The sequence below is a fragment of the Emys orbicularis genome, chromosome 23, assembly GCF_028017835.1.
Source record: "Emys orbicularis isolate rEmyOrb1 chromosome 23, rEmyOrb1.hap1, whole genome shotgun sequence".
Classification (NCBI taxonomy): Eukaryota; Metazoa; Chordata; order Testudines; family Emydidae; genus Emys; species Emys orbicularis.
In genome coordinates, this window is record NC_088705.1 from 11,401,096 (window position 1) to 11,422,885 (window position 21,790).

General features: G+C 61.8%; 1 protein-coding gene across 1 annotated transcript; it reads right to left on the minus strand.

Moving 5' to 3' along the window:
* Positions 1-1,847: 1,847 nt before the first annotated feature.
* Positions 1,848-21,087, minus strand: FGR (FGR proto-oncogene, Src family tyrosine kinase). The gene is made up of 13 exons (XM_065421803.1): positions 21,055-21,087; positions 13,696-13,756; positions 10,100-10,352; positions 9,700-9,802; positions 9,111-9,209; positions 7,812-7,915; positions 7,347-7,496; positions 5,897-6,061; positions 3,882-4,061; positions 3,645-3,721; positions 3,240-3,393; positions 2,831-2,962; positions 1,848-2,259 (listed from the first exon to the last, which is right to left on the minus strand). Exons 3-13 carry the CDS (start codon positions 10,338-10,340, stop codon positions 2,051-2,053), a joined length of 1,614 nt encoding a protein of 537 aa, XP_065277875.1. The 5' UTR covers positions 10,341-10,352; positions 13,696-13,756; positions 21,055-21,087; the 3' UTR covers positions 1,848-2,050.
* Positions 21,088-21,790: the final 703 nt, after the last annotated feature.

Here is a 21,790-nt window from a genome sequence, read left to right on the forward strand (position 1 = left end):
TCCGCTGGGAACAGGGCCTGGGATTCCTGGGGGGGGGGACACACACCTGCCCCCCACAGGGCTAAATCAGGGACCCCCCCCAGCCCAGCCTTGGGGTTGTTCCCCCCAGTTTAAGAAGCATTTGGCACTGCCTGCTCCCCTCCCCTGGGCAGCAGTTTATGGCTTTAACAATTTGGCTCTGGCTAAGGAAAAGAATCAAAAGCAAGAATTACAAGCGGGGAGGGAGAGGAAAAACATAGAATATTCCCCCCCCCCCCAGCCGGCTCCCTGAGCCCCAAGGAGCACTGGGACCCCCCCTCCTCGGGAGGAGGGCAAAGGGATTTGTTAAAGTCTTATAAATAAACAAACAGCTTGGCGGAAAGTCACATACAAAAGGGTGCAAGGGCCCGGGGGCACGCGGGCGGGAGGGGAGCGCCCCCTGCTGGTGCACTTGCCAGGGCAGAGCCACAGCGCAGGCCTCAGGGCCACGCTGCTCAACTGGGGGCCACGCGTGGGGAACGGAGATGGGAGCATCTAGCTTCCCCCACCCCACCGCCATGCTAGGGCAGAGAAGACATGGGGCTTGGCTTCCATCTGTCAGCAGGGGATGGCCAGGGGGGCTGGGGAACATGCAAAGGGCCAAGCTTCTCGGCAAAGAAATCGGCAACTCGGTCACCCCTCCGCCCCGTCCTTCACCTGTGCTAGCCAGCTGCCCCACGGGCCCCCTGGGCAGACGCACGAGATGGGGGCCGCGCCCAGGTGGCCCTACATCCAGCTGCCCCAAGAGGCCGGAGTGCGCCCCTGGCCTCAGGTACTCCAATGGCGGGGGGGAGAGGGCGTGCTAGTCCCTGCCCCAGGAAATGATTAGACGAGCCGGGGGGGGGGGGGTGCTGCCTCCACCCGGGAGACACTTCCTGACCCCCCGGCTTTGTAATGCTACTGAAGGAGGCTTGAGGACTGGCTGGGGGAGCGGCCGGCAATGGGCTTCTGCCCCCACAGCACATTAGGACTGGCAGCGAGGGGCGCACAGTGGCGGCCCAGGCTGGGCAACAGCCTCCCCTAGGCCCCGAGTGAGACATGGGCTCCTAGAGATGGAAAGCCCCCCCCCCCAAATCTGTCCCCACCCCCCCAGGGGTCAGGGCACATGGCTGGGCTGCGAGGGGGAGGGGGGGACTGGTTACCTTCCACCCTTGCCCTCTCCCAGCCTCCATCCAGGCCTTGCATAGCCGGTGGAGAGCGTCCCGTGGCCTGGGCACCCTACAGCCCGCCCATACTGAGTCAAAGACCCTCTCCTCCGCCCCAGGCACTTGTGGCAGATGGCGGCATCAACTCCAGGAGGGGGGCACCAGCAGCCGGGCGGGGGGAGCGAGACGACGCTCAAGAGCAGGGGGGGCCGGAGACGGGGCGCAGCCGTCAGCCCCAGGAGAGAACGGCCTGAGGGACACGCTCCAAAGCTGCTGCAATCCAGTTGGGGGGGGGACGATGGGCCTGGCCCCGCCCCGTCCAAGGCCACTGGGGCACAGCGGGCCTGGCCACTGCCACCTCCGAAGCCCAGGGCACCCACATTGGCCCCCTGAGGTTGGAGGGACGCTCCCACTGGCTGCAGGCTGGGCTGGCCCCTGCGGGCAGCATGGCCTGATTGCTCCCCAGGAAAAAAAAAAAACCTCTCACGTTAAGAGCTAGGTGTTGAAGGCAGTTGGAAAGGGGCGGGGAGGGGATTTCTCCATGCGGGACTAACAGGGGGGCTGCAGGGCAGCCTCACTCAGCTACCCCCCCCTCCCCGTGAATGGCCCTGGTCTGGGATCCTCATTAGAATAGGAGGCATTTGTGCAAAGCGCCCCCCGCCCCCAGGGCAGAGTGAGGGGATCGCAGATGGCAGGAAAGTAACAAAACCCCCAAAAGGGGACTGTAAAAAAAGGGTCTGGCCCAGATTGTACAAAGAGGGAAGTGCTGGCCCGGGGCCGGCTGGCATGGCAAGTCCTGGCCCAGTGCCGCCTGGGAAGTCCTGGCCCGGTGCAGCCGCTGCAGGGAAGTGCCCCTGGGCACGGCCGGCTGGCTCAGAGAGTAGGGCTCACTGGTTGTCCCCCGGCTGGTACTGAGGTTCTGTGGCAGTGAAATAGTCTTCCAGGAAGGACTGGAGATATTCGAAAGTGGGGCGCTCCTCGGGCTCCTTCTTCCAGCACTGCACCATCAACTCGTGCAGGGATGGGGGGCAGCTGCTGGGGCACTGCATACGGTACCCCCGCTCCACCTGCTCCAGCACCTCCCGGTTATTCATGCCTGCGCAACAAGGACAGCGGCTGAGTCGGGGCTGCGGCTAGAGGTGCTTTGCGGGCATTAATGATGGGTATTTCCATGGGGAGGGAGGGACTTGCTCTGGCCCCACCCTGCTGAGGCATGAGGGAAGTGGTCACATCAGTAGTGTCAGTGATGGGAAGAGAACCCAGGAGTCCTGACCGGCAGGCCCCACTGCTCTGACCGCTACTAATGCTGCCTGGTTCCTCTATAGAGCTTCTCATCAGTAGCTCTCCGGGCACTTCCCAACAGAGTCAGCAGCATTATCCCCGTTTTACAGATGGGGAAGCTGAGGCACAGAGTGGGGCTGTGAGTTGCCCAGGGTCACCCCACAGGCCAGTGGCAGAGCCAGTCATAGACCCCAGTGCGCTACCCGCTAAACACCACTCCCCTCCCAGAGCTGGGAATAGACCCAACGCCTAGACCGCTGCTCTAACCACTAGACCCTGCTCCCTCCCCTGGACCAGCACAAGCCCCAACAGCTCCCACCACCGAACACAACCCCAGCGGGAGGGGGCAGAGCCAGCGGCTGCCTCTTGGTGCCAGACAGCCGTACCTGGGTAGGGCACGCGGCCCTTGGTGACGAGCTCCGTCAGGAGGATGCCGAAGGACCACACGTCCGACTTGATAGTAAACTTCCCATAGAGAGCAGCCTCCGGGGCCGTCCACTTGATGGGGAACTTGGCACCTGTGGGGAGACGAGGTAGATGAGATGGGGCAGGGGATGAGACCACCGCAGGGGGCAGGCTCCCCTGGGGCAGCATGCCCACCGCCAGCTAGGGCACAGGGCTCCTCAGGTCTGATGCCAGCGGGGGATCCGTGGCCCCTTTGCCTCCCCCAGTGTTGACACGTGGGTGCTGCGGGAGGATGGGGTTGGGGAGGCCACTCTTCCCCATGGTCCATCTGGGGCAGAGGGGAGCCCAGCCACTACCAGCCCTGGGCACAGCCCGAGAGCCCAGGCCCACCTTGGCGTGCCGTGTACTCGTTGTCCTCGATGAGGCGGGCCAGGCCGAAGTCCGCGATCTTACACACCAGGTTGTCGCCCACCAGGATGTTGGCGGCACGCAAGTCCCGGTGGATGTAGTTCATCCGCTCGATGTAGGCCATGCCGGCCGAGATCTGCGGGCGGGGAGCGCGTGGTGAGAACGCCGGCGCCCTGGGCAAGCCCCCATCCCCTCTCCGCCCCCTCCCCCTGCCTGGCTGGGGTGCAGACCCTCCCTCACCTCCTGGGGGTTAGTTCCAGCCCCTCCCCACCCAGGACGTGGCTGGGCTGGGCAGGTTGCAAGGAGCCCCCTCCCCCAGCCAGATGTTGGATCTCCGGCCCTGGCGATTCCCACTTCCCACCCCCACCGGCACCCATTCCCCGGTACCTGGGCTGCCATGTCCACCAGCTGGGGCAGCTTCAAGAACCGGCCATCCCCGTCCTTCAGGAAATCCAGCAAGCTCCCTGGGGAGGGGAGAGGGAGCATCAGGACGCAAGCCTCCAGCCCTGCCCCCCACCCCTGGCTAGAAGTCGCTGTGTTCTCCAAGTCCCTTGCCCTGGGGCAGACACAGCTGGGGCAGGAAGCCAATCGGCCAACGCCCCCGGGGCTGCGCCCGGTTCTCACCCTGGCTCATGAACTCGGTGACGATGTAGATGGGCTCCTCCGACACCACGGCATAGAGCTGCACCAACTTGTCGTGCCGGAGCCGCTTCATGATCTGGGCCTCCTCCAGGAAGGCCTCCGGGGACATGGTGCCCGGCTTCAGCGTCTTCACCGCCACCTTGGTGGTGCCGTTCCACGTGCCTGGAGCCAGCGGGAAAGGGGGACAGTGTCACGGCGCGCCCGCCCCGACCGGCAACGGCGATGCAGGTGGGGGGCAGTCAGTGCCAGCTCCAGGGAGGGCGGGGGGGGGGGGTTTGAAAGATGCCTCCAGGATGAAGAGCCCAGCAGAGAAGCCCTCGTCACTCCCAGGGCAGGTAGCGGACCCTGAGTCACTCGCACCCCTTCCCTGCAGAGATCCCCAGATCAGCCCCCGCCCCCCCATGGGATGGGCAAGGGATGCCTGTGTCTCACGCCCCCGCCCCCCACAGGACAAGCAGTGGGTGCCCATGTCTCACCCCATTTCAGGGACAGGGGTCTGAAAGTTCCCCCCCCAGAGCCTCCCCCCAGTGTAGGAGCCCCACTTGGAATGGGGCAAATTCCCTTCCCCCCCTCGCATATGGGCTGGAAAACTTCAGAGAGGCTTCCCTGAGACCCCCTCCCCACATCTGACGGGCAGAGACCCTCAGTCCTGTCTCTACGTGGATCATCAGAACCTGTGGGTCTGGTGGGGACCAGATGGAACCACCCTCCCTCCTTCCCTCCCCCCCCGGCCTCTCCCAGCCCTGCAATAACCAGCCTCTGGCCCCGGCCCCATCCTCCCGCGGCACGGTGCCCGCCTTACCCATCCACACGTCTCCGAAACAGCCCATGCCAAGCTTCTTGTCCAAGCTTACGGACTCCCGCGTTATTTCCCAGGCGTCTTTAGACAGGCTCATAGTCTGGGGCTTCATATTGGGGCATACCCGGGTTAGTAGATGGCACAGACCGTCATTGAACTCTGCAGGGGATGGGATGATGGGGAGGAGGCGGAAGAGAGGAAGGGGGGAGTGGAGAATGGGATGAATTCGGCATGCACATGCACAAGGGCTGAGAGGCGGAGGAGGGGAGCCCAGGCTCGGATTGATCGCCTGCCTTGGCGCCGGCTGACTTGTCCACCAGCTGGCGCTGTTCACCTGCGTTCCCGGGATGCAACGTGTAGGATCATAGCAGAGGTGGGTTTCTCCTGCCAGGGCAGGGTCTCCCCGTGGGTACACGGGTCCGGCCTGGATCTGCCCTGCAGCCCCCACCTCCCCGACAAGAGGACGGGTCAGTTATGGCTGCCCAGACCCGCCCTCCGGACAGGTGCACAGAGAGGAGTTCCTGGCTGCCAGGTCTGGCTGCTTAGTGGGGCAGAACCAGGAGCAAATGGCAGTGCCATGCAGCCAGCTTGGAGACCAGGCTGAGTCTGGATTAATTGATTGATTTGTTCCCTCCCTCCACAGATTCGCTGTCCCGGGCCCTAGAGCCAGCAGAACGCGGTTAGACTCCGACAGAGCAACCCAGAGCAGGCGATCAGGAGCTCCCCCCACCAGGGGAGGGGTGGCACTAGGCTGGATCCAATGGCAACTCCCCTGCTGTGTAGAAGGAACAGGCCTGATGGCTTTCAGCAGCACGTTTCCTTGAGCCAATTCCCATGTGCGCGAGCGAGACGCTCGTGCTGGAGAGAGTCTGGGGAGGGAAGGCCCCCCCCCCCCCCACGCATCCACAGCAAGGAAGTGGCGCCCCCGCACCCCCGGCCTGGCCAGCCCGAGGGGTAAGAAGCGACGTCAGTCCCCAGGGCTCAGTCAGTCCTGCTGAGATTGTTAACCAGGAGACCCTGCAGATGGCTCATGAAGTCTCACGCCAATAACAAGCCCTGTCTCTTCCCGCCGTGTCCCTGGGATGCCCTGGATGGATCCAGTCGTTGGCGTGCCTCCCCTCGCCCTGGCTGGTCGCAGGGCCTGGGGTTCTCCCCTCCCCTCCTGGCTCAGCCCCCCCGCTCGCCTGGAGAGTCCTACCCATCCACACTTCCCCAAACTGCCCATTGCCCAGCTTCTTGATCAGCTGCAGCGACTCTCGCGGGATCTCCCACACGTCTTTGGTTTTGACAGACAGGTCTGCCAGCTTGGGCATCCCCTTGTGGCACGGCACGGCCAGGCGGCAGCACAGGCCCGCAGCTCGCTCTTGCGGACAGAGCCGAGGGAAGGAAGGAGCGAGAAGAAAGAAAAAGAGATGAGAGCACAGACGGAGAGACGAGGCACTCGAGGGCAGGGAGAGAGCGCACACATCCCTGCCAGCCCCAGGGGGCAGCACAGCCACGCCTCTCACCTGCCCCACACAGGGGGCCACGCCAGGGCCCTGCTCACGGGGCATCAGGCCTGTCCTGCAGGAGAAGCAGTGGCAGGTGGCAACGCTAGCCAAAGCAGAGGGCAGGAGCTGGGGGGCTCGTTGCAGGGGATCCCCTAAGGAGTCACGCCTGGGCTTTGCAATTGGGAGGATCGCGCGGGGGTTCAGCGGAGCTCCTTGGGTGCGAGTCGTGGGGAGGAGCCCGCCGGAGCGCTGCACCCGATGGGCCCCTTCGACCCGCCAGTGGGGCCTGCTAAGCTCGCGCTGCCCCAGTCTGAGCCTGGCCTGACTCCCTGGGCGGCCCGGCCCCGAGCAGCGGGTTTCCCAGCCGTCCTGGACCTGGCACGTTGGTCAGCACCGAATGGTGACTGCGGAGCTCGGCCGTCTCCCAGCCGGCGCGCGGTTGCTGGGGGGCCCTCACTGGTCTGACCCCCTCGGTCCGTGCATTGCTCCCACGGGCTGGCGTCTGGGGTGGGCAGTGACCAAAGGAGCCACCCCACCCCCCGCTGCTTTGGCTGGTATAGGATACCAGGGGGTGGGGGGTGCTGCTAGATGAGGAGGGAGGCACGGTGGGAGGAGAGGGGCTGCGGTGAGCCTGAGCTCGGCAGCTCCAGCCGGGGAGAGTTTCATTGCAACACAAGGAATTCGCAGAGGCCCGTCAACCCGGGCACAGGTTCCCCAAGGGCTCCTCCCGCGCAGGAAGGAGACGTCTCCCAGAGCCCCCGCTCTGGGGCAGCTCAGGAGCATCCCCGCTCCGCGCCAAAGCCCCTGCTTCTCCGGCTGCCACAGGCTGGGATCCCCCCGGCTCAGATTTGGGGGCTTCTCTCAAGGGCTGGGGATGGGCCGAAGGCGTCTCGGGAAGGCCAGGCTGGTGGATTTCATTGCAGCTGCTGGGCAGGGTGCAGAAAGGCCAACGGCATCTCCAAGACACGCAGCAGGCCCCCTCCAGCTCACCCACGTCCCTACTTCTGTGTGCACAGGCCAGCGTCACAACTGCCGCCCTCAACCCCCCTAGGGCCTGGGGGCTCCAAGACCCAATGGGCCCCTGTGGCTGAACCCATCTCTGCACGCCACGCTCCCTCCGGTGCCATCCCTGCCCGGCCCTGGCTCGCCCCCCCTTACCTATGTAATGCTGGACCAGTTCCTGGATGGTGTCGAACTGGGCCCGCGTGGTGATGTAATAGCCACCGTTATCCAGCTTCCGGATCTTATAGTGCTTCACGTGGTCGCCCTTCGTCTCATCCCAGTCCCGGATGGACAGGGAGTAGGCACCTGGGGAGGGACAGCAAAGGGGTCGGGCCGGAGACAGAGACAGGCAGGGCGTGGTGGGAGCAGCTAGTGGACACCAGCAGGGGGCACGGGGCTGCTATATGGGAGAGCCACAGGGGATTCAGATGGGGGCTATTCCCCAGGCACGCAGGGCTGGGGGCGAAAGAGAAATCTCTGCTGCGTGCTGGGAAGCGCATCCCCCCAGCTGGCTGCCAGTGTGGAGGCAGATGTGGGGAAGCATCCTGGCCCCTGCTGCCTCTCCCAGAGCACCCCCGCCCCAGACACACACCCCGGGTTGCTGAAGGGCACAGACGCTACCTTTGGTGGTCTCGCTCTCACGGATGAGGAAGGTCCCTCGGGGGTTGCCCTGGCACAGCAGCTGCCTCTCAGCGTCCTTTCGCCCCATCTTCCCAAAGTACCACCTGGCGCGGAGGGCAAGGAGAGGGAGGGTTAGTAACGTGCCAGGGGCACCTGGCAGCCATGGCTCACCTACGCCCCGCCTGCCATGGGGATCCAGAAAGGGAAGGGAAGGATTTGGGACTCTCGAACGAAGACAGAGGGCCAGGGGAAGGATGTTACGGCCCAGCCCTGAGACTCAGAGAGCTGGGTCGGCTCCTGGCTTCCTGAGAGCACTTGGGAAGATCACCGACTCTCCTGGAGCCTCAGTCTCCCATCTGTTAAATGGGGAGAACACAGCATCTGTTCTCCCAGCCTTTGTCTCTCTAGTTAGACTGCAGCTTCTCCAGGACGGGGCGCTCTCTTACTTCGGTACATACAGCGCCCTGCACAGTGGGGCCTTAATCTTGGCTGGGGCCTCTAGGTGCAATTGAAATAGACAGAATATGGTAGCTGGGCAGCTGATGTACACACATGCACAGGAGGTACTGGGTGGGGCAGTATGTTTGAGACTTAGAACAAAAATCAGGGAGTCAGGACTCCTGGGTTCTATTCCTGGCTCCGCCCCTCAGAGTGACCTTAGGCAAGTTGCTGAGGCCACATTTTTCAACGTTGGTCCCTGCCATTAAATAGGAGTTCAGGTGCCCGATCACAGGATGGAAGCCTTTTATCCTCTCTCTGCCTCAATTTTCCCTTCTACAAACTGGGGATAATAAACCTTACCTACCTTCCAGCAGGGTTGTGGGGATGAATTTACTAATGGGTGCAATGCGCTTGGGGATCTGGGAGCAGAAGGTACTACAGGAATATTTATCTAGGTTAAGCTAGGGGTAATCCACTCTCATGCTTCAGGGCATCAGCTGACGTTACAGGGGTCAGGAAGGAAACTCCTCCCACTTGCCGGCAAGGTGCATCATGGGAGATTTCACCTCCTAAAGCATCAGGCACTGCTGGAAGTAGGTTACCACTGTGTGACCCAGCTGGTTTGATATGGAGAGGCGACTTCTAGAGCTGGGGTGCCTTGGTACAGATCCTGTGTGTGTGTCAGGGGCTGGGGAGGGATTGGCTAGGGGTCTGTATTGCCCCAAGGGTGCTGGGGGGGGGGGCATCTCTTGGACGTCCCTGGGTCACTGGCTCCCTCCTCTGCCCCCAGCCAGTACACCAGGCTCTGGTGGTCAAACGGGCTCCGTTCCCCAGTCAGCCCAGGGCTGCCCTACTCACTCTTCCGCCTGGATGGAGTCCACCGGGGCCACGTAGTTGCTGGGGACGTAGCCCGTGGCCCCTGTGTTCAGGGACCTCGCCTCCCACCAGTCGCCCTCGCTGTGGAACCAAAGAGACGGGGTGAGAGAGTCTGCGAGGAAGCCCCGCCCCTCGAAGGCAGGCACGCAGCCCGTCTTGGAGACCCCGCTGAGCCCCTCTGTCCCGCTCCCACGACACGTGGCATCCAGCAATCATGCCAGAGGAGGAGCCATTCCTCAGCTGCTCCCAGCCTGCCCCACCAGGGCCAGCCAGCTTAGACCTGGGAGCAAGGTCTTCCGCAGAAAGCAACAGGCTCAGGCCTGGGTTTGTCACCCCTGCCCCCCACCCGGTCCCCAGTGGGTTTAACTCAGCCTAGCTGGTTGGATGGGCTTGTGGTGCAAACGCCAATGGGCTGTGAAATCCCCCAGCCAAGCTGCTCTCGGAGCAGGGCCGCGTGAGGCGGGGAGCCCCAGCCAGCATCAGACCCGGGTGCGTTTGCACTTCGTGGTGTGTGGGGGGGGGGGGCAGGGTTCCTGGAGGAGAGGGGCCCAGCCCCGAATGGGACACTCACCTATTGTTGATAATGTGGAATTTCTCCCCCTTCAGGAACGTCAGGTCATCCTCCGTCCGGGCTTCGTAATCGTACAAGGCAATGAAAAGGGTCACGCCCCCGCCTACGAGACACAGGGACAGGGCAGTGAGAATCTGCCGTGGGCAGGAGAGCCTGGACAGGCTGCTGCGAGCTGCCACCGTCACTCTCTGTATTACAGTTGTGGCTTGAGGTCACGTTGCGCCAGGCACTGCCCCTGCCCCGAAGAGCTCACAGTCGGATAGATGCAGGATGAGAGGGGAAACTGAGGCACGGGGCAGGGAAGAGATTGGGCCAGGTCACCCAGCAGGCCAGGGAATAGAAACCCAGCCCGGTGCTCCATCCACTAGAGCCCCACGGCAGGGGCACCACGGAGACTGACCTGTGATCCCCCCTCCACACAAGGTGCTGTTGGGATAGAGGCCGGGGCCCATGAAGGTGGGGGCGCCGGCGGGCGTGCTGTGGAAGTTGTTAAAGTCGGGGATGCGGGTGAAGCTGCTGGAGGGATTCTGCTGCGTCGGGTCGGGGCCGTAGCAGGATTTCGATGCCGAGCCGGTCGTGCCATCGATGTTCTCCGTCTGGCCTTTATTCGACCCCTTCTCCTTGCAATACACACAGCCCATTCTGGGCAAAGCCTGCAGGGGGAGGAGAGAGCGCGGGGTCAGCCACGGGGCGAAGAGACCCTGCCCTTCCTCCAGGAACTCTGCTAGCACACGCCACGGACCGTGCACCGCTGCCCATCAGCGACTCCGGTGCGCTGCTGGACTGGAACGGACCCATCACCCGGAGCGGAACCACGATCCTCCCAGCCAGGAACTGGAATGCTCCCTCCCCCTGCACTAGGGTGACCAGACTGCAAGTGTGAAAAACCAGGACCGGGGTGGGGGTAATAGGTGCCTATATAAGAGAGAGCCCCAAATATCGGGACTGTCCCTATAAAATCAGGACATCTGGTCACCCTACCCTGCACTGGCCAGCAGCCCGGTGAGTCCATACCCCCCCCAGCAGCCCACCTCACTGCTCCTCGCCAAAGCAAACCAATGCCCCCTTCCTGCCCCCGCCCCACCAGATGCACCCAGCCAGAGAGCCCCACCTTCCGGCTGTACTGTTGCAGAGCAACGGTCCATGCAGCTGGGCCCCACCCGCCTCTTCCTTGCACATGGCTGCCCGTGCGGGCAACTTGGTGCCTCTCCCGCCTGGGAGTGCGTGTGTCTGGCTGCGTGTGATGGCACATGTGTGACCACACAGCTCCATGGGTGTGTGTGTGTGTGTGGGGGGGGGATATGGGGCGCTCACTGACTTCGCCCTCCTCCCCAGCTGTCAAACTCTGCTTCCTTCTCTCGCCATCTGCCACATGCTGGTTGCCTGGCAATAAGGTCAGTGGGTCAAGTTGTAGGAGGAGGGGGACAGAGGTGTGCCCAGCTGCCAGGGGGTTAGGGAGGGCACAGGAGTCCGGCCAGCAGGGGCAGGGAGCTGGGCTGTGGGAGGCCAGGCTGGGTGCCTTTAATCCATGAAGCTGGAGCTAGTGGGCTGGGGGTGAACACACAGCATGGCTGGTGCCCAGGTACTCTAGTGACGGGTCTGGCAGAGTGGGTAGAAATTCACTCCCCCCGCCCCCAGGCCAGCCCTGACGGAGCCATGGCAAAGCAAGGCGGGGGATCCTGGCGGATTCCCAGGAAGGCTGGTGAGATCCCTGCTGCTCAAGGCGAGCGGCTCCCAGGGTCCCGGCTTGTCGCCGGCCCCTGTTATTCACTCTCCCTTCTGCGGGGACTACAGCCCGTGCCAGCTGCCGCGTTTCTCCCACAAAGCGCGGGACTTTGCCCTGGCGCAGGCAAAGGGCAGAGACGGGCTGGTGTGGATCAGCACTGACGGCAGTTTGCACCAGCTGCGGATCCGGCCCAGGTCCCCAGCTGGACGCGTTCGAGGGGCTCAGCTCCCTCCCGCGTAGGGCAGGAGTGAGGAGCAGCAGGTCAGGCGTGGGCGGACTCATGCCTGGGGGAAGGAGAGGCGGTGGGTGCATTAGGAGAACTGTGCCAGGCCAGGACTGAGACCCATGGGCAGGGGCAGGCAGGGGGAGCCTGGGACGGGCAGAGAAAGGCGTCAAGGGGACGCAGGCCAGGAGCGAGGTGCGTTGCTAGAACGATGCAGATACTGACTTGGTTTCTACAGCGTCTGCAGGCTCAGCTGAGCGCCCTTCCCTGCAGCCACGGAAACAGGAAGAGCCCTGCGCAGCCGTGGTCAGGCTGCGGCTCCCGGCCTGCGTCTAGTCGGGGGCTCCTCTGCTGCTGGGTGGCTGCCAAGGGCCTGCTCGGTTTTAACCACACGGGCTGGGCTGAGATCAGCACCGAGGCCTCGTCTACATGGGGGACGTTTCTGGAAAGTCTCCCCAGCGTGGCTAGCGCAGGCCCGGCTCCTAGCACAGATGGGCCCAGGTCTGGACTCTGCAGTGGGGTTCTCTGCTGGCCAGATCAGCCGGAAAGCAGCTTCAGAGGCAGGAGCTGGGCAGAGAGTTCCCTGCGCTAGTCGACACCCGGTGCCACGAGGGTAGCAATGCATGCCTCGGGCCGGGGCATGACGCAGGGTCAGATCTAGAGACGCTGCCTGCCTGGGGACGCCCTGCCTTGCGGAACTCAGGAAGGGCCGGGCCATTCAACTTCAAAGAAAGCAGGACCCCGCCCTTCTCCTGCGTCCGGCTGAGGTCTCCGGCTGTGGTGGCGCTGAAGGGGAAGCAGACGCTCATGCTGGCTGTACCCGATAGTGTGCAGCAGGCATCCTGGCATCCGCTGTAGCCGGCACGGCCCATTCCCTCCCCAGCCTCTCCACATCCCTGTGCAAGAGCGTCACGTCACCTCCAGCCCACGTGCGGCCCAGCAACGAGATCGGCTGAAGTAGCATCGTCCTCCGGGCCCAGCGCCTTAGACCCACAGACCCGGGAGGGACCCTGCTCCGTCCACGTTTCACTCAATGTGCGACTCAGCCGCACTCGAGTGGGCTCCCGGGGGAGGAGACACCTCCCAGCCGCCGGGCCCCACTGCGGCCTGCCCTAGCTCGAGCCCCGGGCACGCTGGAGAGAGGCCCAGTGCTCCTGCCCAGGCGGCCAGTCCTAGGGCCTTGATGGCATGGCTGACGGGGACCTGGCAGGAGGGATCCCTTGGCCGGGGGTGGGGGGTGCTGGCTGGAGGGTGGGCTCTGGGCATGCTTGTTATTTTCCCTGCTTTCGGGGGGAGGAGGGGAAATAAAAGGGAACATGGCTGCGTCTCCCCCCGCCCCCGTCAGTCCGAGAGCACAACTGCACTGTGTGCACGCGGGGAGCTCCGGAGGCCGAGCCGAGCAGCGGCGGCTGGTGCCTGGAGCGGCGGCAGGAGATTGGTGGATGCAGGGAGCGCACAGGCTGGCGTCTCTTAATGCAGAGCGACAGCGCCATCCCAGACACCTGCCACTGGCAGCCCCGGGTTAGACGGACGGCAGAGAGAGTGGGGGCAGGGGAGGAGGAGGAGGAGGAAATACCAAACCCCATTGAAGACAGCGAGAGAGAAGAGACCCTCTGTGAAATCCTGCCCACGCACAGACTCAGGGCCGCAGCAGCAGCCCTTGCTGGCCAGCTTCTGCCCTCTCAGCCATTGACCCACTGGCCGGGACACACTGCAGCAGGTTCCAGCTGACTCCCCAGCCAGCAAGGGGGGTGAGAACTACCTCCTGCAGGGGCCGGAGGAGGCCGTGGGGTGTCCGGTGCGCTGTGCTGTAGGGGAGCGGGGCGGCTGTACCTTTAGAGCCTGTCTGGACTTTGGTGGTTCCATGCAGACGCAGAACGTCGCAGGGAGCAACACACTGCGCTCTCCCTCTCGCAGGGGCTCTGCCCCTTAGTCAGGTAGGGAAGCCCAGGCAAAGGGCAAACAACTCCTGAGGCGCAAAACCTTTCCATTGACTCACCCATGTGACTGCCTGTCCCTCCCCCCCGCCACACACATTGACACTCACTGGGACGGCTCCTCAGGTCAGTTCAGCTGCTCCATGTTACCTGCCCAAGGAGAACCAACACCTGGAGGACACAAGAGAGATGGAGAGAGGTGGTGAGATCCCTTAGGACAACATCCCCCCCCCCCCCCCCTCGCAGCCACCTGCGTGATCCAGCTGATGACAGGCCATCCCAGCAGGCCACCTCAGAGCAGGGCCTAACTCCGCACCCTTCCCCAGCCCAGCCTTGCTCACGTGGGTCGTTCCCTTGCCATGTCCATAAGCACACGCTGCTCCTCAGCTGAGTGGTGCTGCAGAGAGCCGAGCCAGCCCTGCACTCTGACGGACACCCAACCCTCTCGCAAGCCAGTCCTGGGCAGGAGCGCCTCCCCGGGACACCCTAGCAAAGGCTGGTCCTGCTGTCATGGGCTAGGCGCTGGGTAGAGACCGAGGGCGGAATTTTCAAAAATCATCTAACGGGTGTGATGCGCCCAACTCCCCTAGGCTGAGAGAGTTGGGAGCCTCAGCCCTATTGAAATGCTCACCTTAGAGCGGTGTTTGGGGAGGGTATGGAGGTGGGGGTGTCTCTTGGTGGCACTGGGGTAATTTATGTTTAATAAAAAGGTACAAAGTGGAATAAAGCGTATCCAACGGGTTAAAACCTTCGCAGGAAGTGGGGAAAGGCCAACAGAAATACACGCATGTACGCGCACACAGGGACACACACACACACCACAGCACCCCTTTGTGGTGATCTGCTGGGGTTCCCAGAATTGTGAATTACTGTCACTCCCTCAGTAGAGTTTTGCTATTGCTAAGCTGTGTGACAACCCCCTCCCCTGCGCGGGCTCGTCTGCCTTGCCAGCAAACTCACCAGGACCCAGCCAATCCAAACCTGGCCTTGCTGGTAACCAACGGTGAGCCCCAACTCTCGAGTTCCCCAGAGACACCCAGCCCCGCCTCCTGAACACTACCAGAAGGGATTACGTATGATGCTCCTTTAAAGAGACCATACCCTGTGGCCTATTAACTGGGGTTCACATGCCCTGCCTTTCCATCACGGCACTGAATAGTAAAAGTAAAACAGGTTTATTTAACAGCAGGACACAGGAACAAGTGATACCAAGTATAAGGAATAAAGACAGAAAGGGCTACAAGCAACCAAAAGTAAAAAGTACACTGCTAAAGACTAAAACTTAACCAGCTCTAGTTCTTGTTCCAGATGGTTTCCTCACTTACAGCAGCTTCTCCAGTGTGACTGGTTCTTCCAGCCAGAAGCCACCCTTGCAGCATCCAAAGGCTGGTTTCTTTGATCACCCAAGAGATGGATGGCTTTTCCTCTCACCTTCTCTTCCCTAAGGCCACTGACCCTCCATCAAAAGGCAGGAAGACTTCCTGGGGGTGCAGCTCCTCCCCCCCCCCCGAGATTGTTATGTGGTCCCTTTTCACCCACTTGCTCTCCTGAGGACTTTGTTTACCTTGCATGTAAATGTAACTTCATGATCTCTGCCTGACGACCAAGCTGGCTGGACAAGCAAATACACATTCCTCTGTTTAGGGCAGGCTGGGTTATGCATTGCTTGTCAAACACAAACAATTTTCTAGATCATATTTATAACTCTTCATACACACACACCACGCAGTGCTTTCAGGACCAGCGTGTTATCACTTTGTATATGATGCCTTACAGGAGACCTTGTGATCCAAGCCCATTGCCCCCCCATCCCAGCAGCAGGGACATGACTACTGTCCTGTCCCCCCAAGACTCAGCAGCCGGGACAGAACACTCCTCCCAAGCCAGCATGTTAGTAGCCATCTGCCTTGGTGTCCTGACTGAATTCCAGCCACACGGCCGTCTCCCCACATCCTCATCTCCTGACGACTGGGTTGTGAAATGAGGGTGGCTGAGCACAATAGGAGCGAGAGACAATGGCCCTGGACATGCCCCAGCTCAAGGATGTGCCATGCCTTTCATGGCAGCTCCAAGAGGGATGGGAAGCCTTTATTTGGGTCGGGACCAGCCAAGCCCCCTCACCCCCCAGGGCTCTTTAACCCTTTTCAAGCTGGCCTTGCCCAGGCTGCCAGCCAACCAGATTCTTTAGCAGGTGGCCTGTGTGTCTGCAGCATCCAGCAGGTGGCACAGGGACACCTCAAGAGCCACAGCACTGGGGGCTGGGTGGATCAAAAGAGCCGCAAGAGAGAAGCGGAGAGAGGTGGAGTTTCCCCAGGTGCAGTCTATGGGAGCAGGGTCCCTTTAGGGGCTGAAATACACAGCATCCACACCCTGTCTCCTGCTCCACAAAAACTCCAACACACACACACAAAATGCAAATTCAGAGGGCGCAAAACAGTCTCCCCCCCCACCCCCCCGAGCTACCCCTCAGTCTGAGGCATTATTTGTCTACAGTCATTATAGTAACAACTGGAATCGGACACCCAAGCCAAGCCGCACTGGACTGGTTTTGATGCAACGAGGCAGCCCGTGTTTCTAAGGCACAAAGGGGGCCCTGGCGATGGCGCGTTGGCCGCGGGTGATGCTGATCGTACCGCACGGGAGCCAAGCGTGAGGACGATGGGGTGTTAAGCACAGGGTACAGGCTTCGTGTACGCCAAGCAGTGGGATTTCGCGGCCAGGGCATGGGAGTGGGGCCCAGGCGACCTGGTCCTCTTCCCGGCTCTGCCCTTGGCACATCACTTCCTCTCTCCGTGCCTCTGTTTCTCCTGCCCCCATCTTGTCTGTGGAGAGCCTCTCTCGCCCTGTCTGTCCAGCGCCTAGCACAACGTGGCCGGGATTTGCTTGGGGCCGCCAGGTACTTGTGGGCTACGAACGTTAAATACGCTTGAAATGGGCATCGTGCCTTAACACCGCAGGTCCCGAGTTCACTCCCCAGGACGACGGCCAGCGGAGTAGTCACCAGCAACATGAGCAGGTCAAGCTTCTCCCCCGGCCGCCCTGCCAACGTGCTCCAGCCTTGGCCAGGTCTCACCCGAGAGCGGCGGCCCAAACAACCCTCGGCCCAGCGCTGGAGCTGCCCACAAGGGGGAGCGTCAGGTGGCGACAGGAAGAACCGCGCCGGGTCCCACCAAACTCACTGCACCCCGGCCACCAAACAGCCTCGGCTTTGGTGATCTAACTAGCCCAGCTGGGCGATGCCAGTGCTGAGGGTCCCCCATAGCCCATTCCAAGCCACCGAGCCGCCCTCTTCACTGAAATCGGTGTCTCTGAATCCCTCACAGGGAGCAACAGCCAACTAAGAAGGGCAGAGGCATCCCCAGGCTGAGATCTCGGACTCTTGGGCATTAACCAGCCATCTCCTCACCTGGGTCCACGCATCAGCCGTCTGGTGAGGATCCGTTCCCAGGGGCCGGATGGATCCCTAGTGTCACTGCACCAAGGCTGGTGAAGCAACACAGGAAGGGGCAGTGACCACGGGGGTGGCTCTCCCCTACTCACATGGCGAGTGCACTTCTCCATTCCCCATCCCCTCCCCACACGCTTTGCGTGTTCCCGATCTCTACAGAGAAGTCACCACCAATCAGCCTTACAGGAAGGAACCAGGAGCAACCCAGACTGCCCTGGGGAAAATCAGAGATTGCAACATGAAAGGAGAGTCACCACCCTGGTCCCACTTGCTGCCTACGGTGTGTAATGATCCCACGGCCCCTTTCACAAGACAGGGGCAGCCCTGGCGGAACCCCAGCGGAGCCGTTCCACACTGCCGGGTCTGACCCTCACTTTCGTTTCCGGGCCCGAGTTGTTGCGCAACATTGCTGCATGTTAAACAACTGCCGTGCTCCACCCTAGAGCTGGCTGCATTTCCACGATGGGTGAAGCAATCTCTTCCTGCTGCCCCATCCCCTGCGGCTGGGTCCCAATTCCAGCCCCTTGCACTCCACCCAACGCCAGCAACATATTCCAGGATGATCCCGCCCCAATTCCTGGGCACGCCCTCCCACGCAACCCACTCCTCTGCAGCCAGAAAGCCTCTCCGACCTCTGCTTCCCCACTCTGCCAGGAACCCTCCCCAGTCCTTCCTCACACTACTGCTCTCCCAGCCCTTAGCATGGTCCACTCACAAGTGCCACCCCTGGGAAGCAGGAGTGCTGGAAGCTCCCTAGAAGTGGGGTGGGAGGGGGCCACTGGCGCCCAGACCAAGGCCCCACCCCTGTTCTGCCCAAGGCCCCGCCCTCTTCCCCTGAGGCCCCACCCACCACTCACTCCTCTCCACACCCCAGGCACTTGCCCTAAGGCAGGAAAAAAGGGGGAGGGCAGAGCTTTCAAAAGCAATGGGACCATGCCCCCCCCCGCTGAGAACCCACCTGGTGCTTACAGAAGCCGGCAGCTGAGAGCAAGAGCAGCTGACATTACCCAGACTCTTATTCAAGCTTCTCCACTGCCCCTGAACACAAGGCATCTCCCTCTAAGCCTGACCCCTCCCCGGCTCACGCCAACACGCTGGCTCCGCACGGTTCGTCCCTAGGGCCGGCCGGCAATAGAAATACCCGCTCAGCCTACACGGATACCGCGTCGCCCTAACGGCATCAACACCGACTACGCCGCTCGTGGAGGTGGAGTTAAGACAGCGGAGAGGGGCAGTTACGTCCGCGGAAGCGAAATTTAAGTGTAGACACCTGCAGCCCACTCTGCAGCGCAAACCAGCCCTTGGGCTCGGTTGGTGGGGACTCTCCGGGCTCTGAGCTTTGGGCTGACGGGTGCCATAACATGCTCCCCCCGCCATAGATTCTGGCCTCGCCCTAACACCCCACTACAAATCCAGGCTGCCTGGGTTACCAGCCAGCCTGTAGATCCCACCCTGTGGGTGGGGGGCACAGGGCAGGCTCCAGGACAGTTTCAGAGCTGTCCTCTCGCCGGTGATGGGGGATCAGCCCGAGGTTACCACAGCCCTGAGCCGGCCGGATCTTCTGGCCCCAGGGGTGCCAAAGGGAGCAGCTTCCCAGCAGCACCGTGCCAACCACCCTCATCCTGGGACTCACCGCTGACCCCCGCCAGCGATCCCCCAAGGCCCAGCAGATCTTGGGCTGGTTCCTGCAGACCCTCTCATGGACCATCTCGCTTCTGAAGACCACAGCCCAACCATCTCCTGGGGAAAGGGAGGCAGATAACAGCAAGGGGCTTTCTGAACCCACCCGCTCTTCCCTGGCACTGCCCTCAGCTTACCTATGGCCCAGACGCATCCTAGCCCAACTAGAAGGCAGGGAAGCCACCCCCTCGGTAATCTGCCTCTGGCCCTACAGTGGAGAGTGAGGGGGACCAGGCCAGAACTGGGGAGCAGGAGGGAGAGGAAAGAGAAGCACAAGCATCAGATGATTTAGTTGGGGATTGGTCCTGCTTTGAGCAGGGGGTTGGACTAGATGACCTCCTGAGGTCCCTTCCAACCCTGATATTCTAGGATCAGGGAGCACAAGAGGCCCTATGAGAGGAAGGGAAGGGTCAGTGAGGGAGGGGGGAGCAGATCTGGCCATGGGGAGGGACTGCCATGGGAGAGCAGGCCCAGGGCATGAGCTCTGGGGAAGGGAAGGAGATTGGACACGTATGGGAGAAGGAGTAGGAGCAGGAGAGGGTGGCAGGGGGCAGGCTGGGGTGTCCTAGGCATGCGTTTTGGAGATAGTGGGGCAGGGGATAGGCCCAGGGCGGTCTCTGGGGCAGGGAGGAGCAGCCAGGTGTGAGCAGAGGGCTGAGAAAGGGGACACAGGCCTTGGACATGGCCTCTGAGGGACCAGCCCGTGTCGACACGCTGCACTAGGGGGAGGGTATTTATTTCCCAGCTATGGCCCCATAGTCATCGCTGTCTTCTTCCTCCCCAGGCTATTTCCTCGCCCCCCTCCCATGCCAGACAACAGAGAGGACCATGCAGGGCCAGCTGCAAGGCAGGGACACTTCAGAGCCGGGAGGCAAGGAAAACATTGGGGGGAGAGGGGGAGCAGGGGTGCCAGCCATCAAAGCCCCTGCGGGATGCTCGTCCGGCTCCCCGCTTGGTTACTCATCCCCACCCTCGAAGCTGCTCCCTGCCTATCCAGCCTCCCCACCGCGGCGGCCAGCAGCCAGGGAGGCTGTGGGACAAACACTGGAATCTGTCGCCAGTGCCGGCCAGGAGGGGGAAGCCTCGACCAAGCGGAAAGGCCTTGCCCTCAAGAGCGGCGGTGGGGGCACAGCTCAGCCCCCGCCCCCAGTCTCTAGGCCACAAACTCTAAAGGCTGGGAACAGAGGAGAGGTACCTAGGCCAGGCCCTGCCACGCTGCTCTGGGCACCTCTATCCTCAGGACACCCCTGTGAGGGAGGGGTTGTACTGATGGCACAGAGACTGAGTGACTTGTACAAGATCATGGAGGAAATCTGGGGTGGATCAGGGATTTGAACCTAGATCCTCCCAAGCCCCAGGCTGCACCTCTAACCACTAGGCCATCTTCCCGCCCACAGTCTGGGAAGCAGAGTTCTCCTTAACTGCAGCCGACTTCTGAATCTCAAGCTCCGGCTCCCAACAGAGAACCTGCCCCCAACCCAGCGCAGCCAGGCCTCAGCTGACGTGACCTGGCAAGGCAAGAGGAGGGTGGCCTTCAGCCTCTGCAGTCACTCATTCCTGCGTTCAGGGCACGTAAAGCACCATCCCCCACGTAGGGGCCCAGCCAGAGCCAGCTCCACATTTGGACACACAACCTATTCCCCACACCTAGAACATTTCAACAGTGGCCCCCCTCGTATGAGACAACGGCCACCTCTTAACGGAGTCCAGTCCGGCCCTCCTCAGCTAGGACAGACAGCGTTGAGGGGGAACATGGTACGGCTGGAATCTGGCCTGAATCAAATGACCTGGATCCAAAAAACAATCCATTGGAGCGGGTTCAGAGGAGAGCCATGGGGAACCATTACAGCAATAGCCTTAAGGAGTTCAAGCTACGTCACTTAAAGAGACGGTTATGGAGTAGGGAAAACAAAGTTTTGATAAGGGGCTCTCCTGTCTGCAGCCAAACCGCTGACAAGATAGAGTGGCTGGAAGTTGAAGCCAGCCGGATTCAGATGGGAAATAAGGCGTACATGTTTTAACGGTGTGGGTATCTATCCGCTGGCACGGCTTTCCAAGGGTGGATTCGCCATCGCTAGCCATTTTTAAACCAGGATGGGACGTCTGTCTAAAAGATCTGCTCTCATTTGAGCAGGAGTCCATTCAGGGCAGTCCTCCGGCTCGTGTTATGGAGGTGGTCAGACTCCATGAGCCCAGGGCTCCGTTCCGGCCTTTGAGATCTGGGGGAATCTGGACACCCCCCACTGGTGAAAATGAAGGGGCCCACCCCCCCAAGCACAGAGAACATCCCTTGTGGTGGAGGAAAGAGCTAAACACACACAGCTGACCCGACAGGACTCACCCTGTGGCTGGGCTCAGAGCTAGCACCTCTCTCTGCACCTCGGTTCACTCAGCCGAGGCAGGAGCTTTCCATGTCCCCGTAGTGCAGCGGCGTCGGGAAGCCCCCAGAACTAACCGCCGGTTTATTCCGGCTCCCACTTCTGCACGCCCGGCGCGGCCGGCTGCCCAGCGTCTGTTCTCAGAATGGAAGAGGAAGGGGAGGCGCGGCTAATCGGCCTGACGCTGCAAGATACTGAACCTACAGCGGGGGTTATGGGGAACCTGCTCCTCGCACGGGGATGTTCCCAGGCAGGTGAAGCAGGAAGGGAGGTGCTGAAATTTCTTTCCCCTTTCTTCCCCATCAGAACGCTCGCTGCATGGCTGCCTACAGAGGGGTTGGGGCTGCTTCTTGGGAGAAAGGGCCCTCTCTCACGTTGGGCTGAACTTTTCTGGCCCGGTCTACATGAGACTTCCCTCCCCCACCGATAGCCCTACAGCACTCTGCAGTGTGGACACTCCCCCTCTCCATCATCATCGTGATCAAAGGCCTCCCTTCTACCGCGTCTCATCCAGTGCAAAACCACCTGGGCTGGTTACTGGCTGGGAGGAGCTGCTGCCTCACCAAGAGGGTGCTGGAAGTGAGCCCAGAGGCACAGCGAGAAGGTGGCGAACAGCAACACATGGGGCACGACTCTCCAATATCCCGGCACCTTGCCCTCCAGAGCGTTACTATTATCTGTATTACAGGAGTGCCTAGA